The following is an 8584-nucleotide window of genomic DNA, read 5'->3' as shown; positions in this document are numbered from 1 at the left end:
CTCAAACATCAAATAATGATGGTAGGAGTTGCTTCGCCTCCACTGTTCGGAGTTGCTGTCTGAAAATTTCAGTTAAGAGTAAACAAGGTGCATGGTGTTTTGTCAAAAAATCCAGTGAATTATCTTATTCATGTTTCATACAGCTGCGTCCTTTTGAATGATTCATAGTCAAATATATTTATTTAAAGTGGAAATATAACTGGAAATGGTTGCTCATAATCTTCAGAATGTTTAATTTATTTTTAAATATATAAATACAAATATTAATAAAAATAAATACATAGACAAAATAGAAATTAATGTCAATTTTGATGAACTCACTTGACAATTAATATTAATACTTGTAATAATTAGTCATATATTTGCCATCTACTTCTTTTGAGAGGAACCTTTGCATGAAGTCTGCGAGAGTGAACTGCTTGTAAAGCTGTGGTGTCTCCGGCGATATAAGCTCTGCAAAGGGTCCACATAAGCGTATCATGTCACTTGGGTTGAAGAAAACGGCGACAGAAATTCTCGGTTCCTGCGAAGAATTAGCCAACACTCTGTGCTCTACGCTTCGGTACTCACCATTAGACATCATCTGAGAATAAACACAGCAAATCAAGTCAAAAAAACAGCATGCAATTTCTCTACATAAATCCATTTTTTCAAATGGGTTTCATCCGATTACCTGAAGAATGTCGCCGATATTAACAACAAGAGCACCTGGGAGAGGTTGAACATCCACCCATTGACGATCATTACCACATTTGACTTGCAAACCGCCGACATGATCCTGTAGCAACATCGTCAAAACCGAAGGATCTGTGTGGCACTCGCTTCCAAAGGTGAGATTTGGCTGGGGGCAGCTGGGATAGTAATGTCCGGCTACGGCTCTTCCTTCCAAGCAAGTCATTTTCTCGAGCTTTTTTGCTTCCAATCCAAGCCCTTCACATAACATCTCCATCAGCAACATCCCCACTGATTTGATCTTTTGGTCCCATTCAATCACCTCTTTTATACATATATCAGGAATTTTCTCAAGCTCCGGCAACGTGGGACCTGTCCTAATTAGCAGTGAGTCTATCCAGCAAGCAGCTTTTGAATGAAACAAGTCGTAGTTAGACGAGAACGATACACCGCTGCCGAGTTCCCTACAATACCACCGTGCCTTCTCCGTCGCCGGTTGCTCATGGAACCCCTTCACGGCTCTGATAATACGGCCTAGAACCTCCTGGGGAATCCCGTGATTAACCACCTGAAAGAATCCGAACTCCCTGCATGCAAGTGCCACTAGCTCGACTACTTTTGATCGTTGATCAGAAATGTCGATGGTGGGGATGGTGATGGTGGTTGGTTGGAGTGGGGTGGTGGGTTTGAGATCGGAGAGTGTTTCAGGTGGATGGATGAAGAAACGAGGGATGTAGGTGATGCCGGAGTCAACCAGGCCTTTAACTCCAAGCTTTGAATCTTCAAACTGTTGGATTTGTTTAAGACGATCATAGGCTTGATCGGCGACAGTGGTCATTTATGCTTTGTTTCTTGAATTCTCGATTTGAAATGCAATTCTTTAGTCCTTCTTGTGGAAAGGAAGATCAAGAAACTGGACAATATTAATCTTCGTATTACCCATTCTGCGCCAGCATCTCCGCCGCATATTTCAGCACCATTTTGTCTTACTATTGTTTTTTTTTCTTAATCTTTCATTCTTTTAAAAACGTCTTTAATATTTTATTTTCCTATGAACCGAGTGCTGATTACAGCAAGTCTTTCAATATCAATCAAACATAAGAACTGGGCATCTTAAATTAAATTAATTTTTTTAAGAATTAAATTAAATTAATTAAGAAGAAGCTCCAAACTGAAAACATGGGAGCATTAAATGGTAGCATGTGGTGGTTGGGCAGCATGAAATTCCACATCCACTCAACAAATCACATGCTTTTGGTCATTGATGGGTAAGAAGGCCTTTGGATCAGTGAAGGCCTTCTCTGGTTGAACTATTAATTTAGAAACTTTAAGTTTTTAAGAAATTAATTTCTTCATTTCATAATTTTTATTTTTTTTCTTTAATTTTAAATATCTTGTTTCATTTTTGTATATATAAATGATGGAGATGAATCTCTACGACATGCGTTTAGATTAGTGTTGCCATGCATATTGAAGAAGGTTAGGTGAGTTGGGTGAGTTGGGTGTGTTGGAATTCATATGGTTAGAACCTCGTACCTAAATATTTTAACCTAAGAGAAGACAAGTACTCTAAGGTCCTGCACTGCAATGAAGCTTAACTCTTTTAAGTCTATTTGGTGTAGCAAATTAATTCTTCCACACTTTCTGTCTTTAATGCTTGTTAGCATATAATAGAAATATATAATCATTTCTTCATCATTATCTGTACTATTTCTACTAATAATGCTAACCAATTAATTATTTAAAATTTAAATCATTTTAAATTTTAAATTTCGACTAAAACTTTTTTTTTTCAATTTCAGCGTAATTTGAAAATAAAAATAATAAATTGAGATATTGATTTAAATTTTAATCTCTAAACTCATGCACTACAAAATAAAAAAAAAAAATGTAACAGAGCTATTTGCTCAATGAAGGAACTAGAAATTTTATTTAGTGAATATGTATGTTTAACCACGAGTAAAACTTAAAATAAAATAATAAATTGTATAAATAGTTAAAATTAAAAAATAATCTTTAATAATAAGACAGTTTACAGTTATTTTAGAATATAAAAAAATTTATTTATGATACCTAATAGAATTTTTTTTTTTTCTAAACTTTTCAATATCCTAATTTGAAAAACATAAAAACATTAGGTATATTGAATTTATTGATCAGACAGGTCTACTATTTAATTCAAGCCTGCTATACTGTTAAGTATCTCTCTCTCCATTTGTGTAGATGTATATAAAATCTCAAACAAGAAAAAAAGAGAGAAAAACAAAAATACTATGGAAAAGGAAGCAGGGCTCAAAAGACTTCATGCATCTAACACTGAGGTCATCTATTCACATTTTCTTCTTCAATTAACGATTACTTTGCTTTTGGATTCTGCAATTTTCTATCTTCTTATCATAATCATGAACATCTATTCATTTCTGCAGAAGATCAATAATGCAGTGGTACCAAAATGGTTGATTGTTATGCTGAAAACCAGATTCTTCAACACTTGCATGGCTCATCATGGCTTCAAGAAGAACGAAATGGATAGATTTTGCATCGACTGCCATTCTGCTTTCTGTCAGAATTGTCTTCCATCTCATACTCCTCACAAACACGTTAAGGTCTGTATCTAAAAATTTCCCATATCTGAATTGGAATCATAGCTACCTTCTGAATTTGAACTTAGCTTTAATTTGGTTTTCAAGATTCGAAGATACATCTACAGTGATGTAATAAAGAGGCAAGATCTGTGCAAGCTCTTCAACTGTTCAGGCATACAGGTTTATATATCTAACCTTAGTTTCTGTAAAATAATGCAGTAATCTGAGCTCCAAGCTCTTCTGAATTGTTGGTATTTAATTCACAGACTTATCTAACAAACAAAGCCAAAGTACTGTTCTTGAAGCAAAGGAATCAGCATCGACAACGAGATCAGCAACGCCATGTGTTTAAGGGTTATAGGTGTGCCGTTTGCGAGAGACGTTTACAGGATAATAATTCTCTTTACTGCAGTATTGCATGCAAGGTCAGCTTTTCTTAATATACTGCCTCCGTCCCAGGATTCCGTTGGTCATGTTTCGTTTAAGATTTATTCACTTAAAAATTAGTAAAATTAATTGATAACTTTAATCTTAGAAAATTATATATTTTCTATAATTTTAAAAAGAAAAATAGATAATAATTTTAAAATAATTAAAAATTATTTTTAAAATGGATAAAATAAAAAATTTATCTTTTTTAACGTATAAAAAAGTAAAATGAATAAATTTATAGAACAGAGGAAGTAATAATTTATTCAAAATATTATTTAAATGGCCATATTTTTTTATATATTAAGATTAAATAACTTAAAAATTAGTAAAATTATATATGAAAAATAAAAGTTAGTATTATTTCAAATTTTTAAAATTACATATAATTTTAAAAAAATCTAAAATAACATTTATTGCGATTAATTATTACCTAAAAAAGAAATTGAAAAAATAAGAATAAAATAGGCTAAATTATTTGAGTGATTACTAATTTATCTTCTATAATAAATTTGTTATTTTTTAATTTATTTGAGTGTGTAATTAAATTTATATTGATTCTTTTTAATTAAGAAAATAACAGAAAAAAAAATCAAAACGTTTTAATAAATTTTTAAAAATGTTAAATATTTTATTAAAATATTTCTGTACTATTTTATTGACGATAAGAAAAAAATAAAAATATTTTAATAAATTTTTAAAAATATAGAAATTAATTTGTTAATAATAATAATATTTAAAAATTAAATAATAAATTTTTCATAAATTAATTAAAGTTGTTGTTAATTAAATAATTAATTTAGAATTTAATTGATTTCAGACAATAATTATGAACTGATGATATTGTAAATATTTTTTAGTTCGTTTTTACTATAATATCCATCTTGAATGATCGGCAGGTTTCAGCCATAGATGAAGGATGCAGTAAGAGGCACAAACTAAAGCAATCAAGAAAAGGAATCCCATTAAGGGCGCCGATGGTCTGATGTTCTAGTCTATGCCCTTTTTGGTAATTATAGGATTTAAATTCACGCCTACTCTTTTGTCTGAATTTTCGGATTTATTTTTTAACGGGATCGAAGTTTTTAGGCTTAACATTTCAGATAAATTTGGTGTAGTGAGAATGCTTATTCGCTAGAGATTTTCTTGTATTTATTTTAATGGAAAGATATTTTTGGTAAAAAAAATTATGTAGTGAAATTTTAAATTTTGAATTAATTAGATAAGCTGGTTAGATTTTTGTTCTTTAATAAGTTGCGATGAATATCAAATTTACATCGATATTAAAGTTTGTGAATTTGTATATAAAATAAAAAAAGAAAGAAAGGAAATGAGAGTAAATAAAAGAAAAATAAGAGAAAATTATAAAATTAAAGAAATAAATAATGACATAATTGAATAAAGGTGATCATATGATAAATATATAAGGTTTCTATTATCACGGTTCAATTAGAATTAAATAATTAAAAAGAATCGATTTTTTCAATATCCGAAACAACCGGCTGATCATTTCAAAATTTGTACTATAAAGCAGGCAATTGAATATAAAATCAATGGATCTCAATGGCCGAAAGAAACTTGATTTTATACGGCTTAAATAAACCGGACATAAACTTGATAAAGTTAGAGCAAGACACTAACTTTTCCGATGGTTGATCCCTTTAGCCCTCTTCGAGGCATTAAATGCACGTGCATAAAAATTGTCCAACTGTATGATACGTTTGTTAAAAGATATGACCTCAACGGTTTTGTATTAATTAGTTGTCTGTTAGCCGTTAACATACCTGCTGCATCTTGTAACCATCCAATTTGATGGGACATAAAGTACGAAATCAGGATATAAATATTCCTGAACCAATCTCGTCGAAGGGGATCCATTTCTCTCGTAGGAACGACACTCTCCTTTTTGAAGCTCTCACGTGTTCACTCTTCCTAAAACTAGAACTCTCCGAAAGTGAGACTCTCACTCTTCCATGAACTAAGACTCAAAAAAAATTAATTTCTCTTTCATACTCACGAAAAAGTTTTAAAATAGAGGCTCTCTGAAGACTCTGATCATGGATCAATAGTTAATCCATTGAATTGAATCGCTATCTATGTATCCACATCTAGATATCCTTTGGATTTCAAATTGAGAAAATTAAAATGAGAGAAAAAGAAAATAGAGGACATAAAAAAAAACTAAATGAATAAAATGATGAAATGAGATAAAATATGTAAATATATAAACAAAGATGAATTCAATCCATTACTAAATTTAAAAGTGAAATATGTATTTATAAAATAAAATATTGTATTTTCTCTCAAATTTTGTAATGGATTGAATTAATAAAATTAAAAAACTAATTTCTAAAAATAAAAAATGATATTTTTTTTAAATTTTAATAATAATAAAATTCATTAGAAATTCAATGACAAATATCTAAATCCTTTACTAAACTTATACACCTCAAATTAATTACTAAATTTATTAAAGGATATTATTTTTTAGAATTTAATAGCATATTCAAATTCATTACTAATTAATAACATATTAGAAATAATTTAAATTAAAATAAAATTATCAAAACATTCGATAATTTAATCTGTTGTGTAAAAAATTAAAATTTTAAATTAATTTATAAAAATTTATCAATGATTGTATTTTTTTAAATATCCACTGGCCTTTATGATGCAATATCTTTTTAAATATATACCCTTTGCATGTAAATTCGTATTATCCTATTTTATACTTTTGTTAATTACTATATTTTTATTTTTTATTTTTTCTTTTTCTTTTTCTTTTTCGATAGTACTGCAATGGGAATACAAATCTTTTCTTAGGATATCAAAATTTATATAGTTACCAAAATGACCTTGTAATGATGGGCCTAGAAATAATCGAACAATGGAAAACTACTTTTTAGTACCACTTATGAGCTAATTCAAGTGTTATGTCGGCACAATTGAATTATTTAAATTTACCGTACACTTCATATGCTTATTCCATTTTTTCCTTAAAATATATTATTATTTTAAAAAATAAAATTATTTATAATTTAAAATAAATGAAAAAATTTGAGAAATATTAACATAAACGTATAAACAATTTAATATATGTTGAAGTTCTTTTTAATAATCTAAGTATAATTAATTAAATTTATTATTTGTACTTCCCATTTCGGTCTATCTCCTAAGCATGAGTTTAATTCTCTTGATTTGTAATTACCATCAGGACATAGTCTAAAAAGTAAAAACCAATAAAAAGTATAAGGAGCTCTCTCTCTCTGCAGAGAGAAATTTCTCTTCTTCTTTTAAAGGTCGTCGTCCTTTGTTCTCCTGCTCATAAGAAAACTTTTCTTTTTTATTGGCGGTGGGTTTCTACTTTCTCAATCGCCAGAGGATGCAATTTAGTTTTTATTTTTCTTTTTTATTGATTTTTTAGTAGATATATGGTTCAATTGCAAGATCTTTCTTTAGATTTGCTTATATTATCGTTTTGTATGTTCTTATGGGTTTGCATGTGCCTTATGCAGGTTTCCTTGACCGCTTCTATGGCAAATGAAGCTTCTTTGCATGGAAATAAGAGAAGCAAATAGTTTGCCATTTTAGGGACGTTCACAGTGCCACTAGTTTCTTGTTGATAACTCGGTCCCAAAGGCTATAAGAGATTGTGAGATTGCTGGAACTTTATTAATAACGATTACAGTCTCCTTTCTCTACAAAATTTGTTTTTGCCTCTTACATTTTAGCCTCCCAATATCTGCTTTTGGTTTTTGTAACACGTGAGACTACAAATTATGTACGTAATAGCAATGGCAGAAAAACTTATTGCAAAGCTATTAGATGGATGAGCTGACAAATGCTTATTGGTAGAGTTAGTTAGACTTTGTGTATATAAACCAGTTCATGCAAGATATCAATACATACTTTTCTACTCATTTCTTTTGCATGCTTCATTCTCTGATATACAATATGGTACCAGAGCAAATCTACACCTGTGTGACCTAGTTGGAGAATCATTTGAGATCCAGCACCACCAATTCGCTTCCAAAAATAACTCTCACCGGAGTACGCGGCATTTTTTTTCTTCTCTCTCAAGTTTTTTTGGCTTCTCATTATAAACCAGTAGATCAAGAAATGGCAGAAATGATTATAGCAGCAACAAAGGATCCAATGATTGGGAGTGGAACCGGAGCCATGGACCCTCTTAACTATGACAATTCGAGCATGATCTTAGTAAGTGCTCTCCTGAATGGATCTAATTACCTATCTTGGAGTAGATCAATGGTTCTCGCTTTACATGTAAAAGATAAGCTAGGATTCATAAATGGCAAGATTAAACAACCAGATCTAGATTCAGAAGAGTATGAACAATGGCACAAAGTAGATAGCATGGTCATATCTTGGATCTTAAATGCTATCTCGAAAGATCTAGTGGAGGCATTTTTGTATGTCACCAATTCTAGAGAATTGTGGACCGAAATTAGTAAAAGATTTGGTGAGAGGAATGGACCAATGCTCTACTAAATTACAAGAGAAATAAACATGTTTTCTCAAGGAAATATGTCTATTTCATTGTATTTCACCAAGCTTAAAAAGCTTTGGGATGAATTAGCATGTTTAATGCCAATACTTGAATGCACTTGTGGAGCTGCTAAACTAGTAGTAGAAGAAAGAGAGATAATAATCATGTCATTCAGTTTCTAATGGGATTGGGAGATCATTATGACAACGTGAAAAACCAGATTCTCTTGATTGATCCTTTACCTAGCATAAGCAAAGTCTTCTCGATGGTGCAACGAGTTGAGAAACAGAGAGAAGTGCACAACTCGTTCAGTGAACAAACAACTATGTTAATAAAGAATACTAACTCAAAAAGGGAGTATAGAGGGGGAAGGCCACAGAGGCGAGATGAA

General features: G+C 30.6%; 2 protein-coding genes across 2 annotated transcripts; one reads left to right on the top strand and one right to left on the bottom strand.

The window, feature by feature from the left end:
- On the bottom strand, positions 1-1735 carry LOC110605290 (1-aminocyclopropane-1-carboxylate oxidase homolog 4). The gene is made up of 2 exons (XM_021743738.2): positions 674-1735; positions 1-583 (listed from the first exon to the last, which is right to left on the bottom strand). The coding sequence occupies exons 1-2, from the start codon at positions 1508-1510 to the stop codon at positions 335-337; spliced, it is 1086 nt and encodes a 361-aa protein (XP_021599430.1). The 5' UTR covers positions 1511-1735; the 3' UTR covers positions 1-334.
- A 1210-nt stretch (positions 1736-2945) lies between these two features.
- LOC110604921 (protein RGF1 INDUCIBLE TRANSCRIPTION FACTOR 1) lies at positions 2946-7264 on the top strand. The gene is made up of 6 exons (XM_021743207.1): positions 2946-2993; positions 3099-3278; positions 3363-3437; positions 3524-3682; positions 4586-4666; positions 7202-7264. The coding sequence occupies exons 1-6, from the start codon at positions 2946-2948 to the stop codon at positions 7262-7264; spliced, it is 606 nt and encodes a 201-aa protein (XP_021598899.1).
- The last annotated feature ends 1320 nt before the right edge of the window (positions 7265-8584 follow it).

The sequence above is a fragment of the Manihot esculenta genome, chromosome 17, assembly GCF_001659605.2.
Source record: "Manihot esculenta cultivar AM560-2 chromosome 17, M.esculenta_v8, whole genome shotgun sequence".
NCBI classification, from domain to species: domain Eukaryota; kingdom Viridiplantae; phylum Streptophyta; class Magnoliopsida; order Malpighiales; family Euphorbiaceae; genus Manihot; species Manihot esculenta.
Note: the sequence above shows the minus strand (reverse complement) of the source record. Positions and strands in the feature narration are given on the sequence as shown.

Bases quoted from the DNA above. Each gene is read 5' to 3' on its own strand.
- LOC110604921 (XM_021743207.1), top strand. From the start codon at position 2,946: ATGGAAAAGGAAGCAGGGCTCAAAAGACTTCATGCATCTAACACTGAG. The intron at 3,279-3,362 runs GTCTGTATCTAA...TTGGTTTTCAAG, and splicing joins CTCCTCACAAACACGTTAAG to ATTCGAAGATACATCTACAG. The intron at 3,438-3,523 runs GTTTATATATCT...TTTAATTCACAG, and splicing joins TCAACTGTTCAGGCATACAG to ACTTATCTAACAAACAAAGC.
- LOC110605290 (XM_021743738.2), bottom strand. From the start codon at position 1,510: ATGACCACTGTCGCCGATCAAGCCTATGATCGTCTTAAACAAATCCAA. The intron at 584-673 runs GTAATCGGATGA...GTTTATTCTCAG, and splicing joins ATATCGGCGACATTCTTCAG to ATGATGTCTAATGGTGAGTA.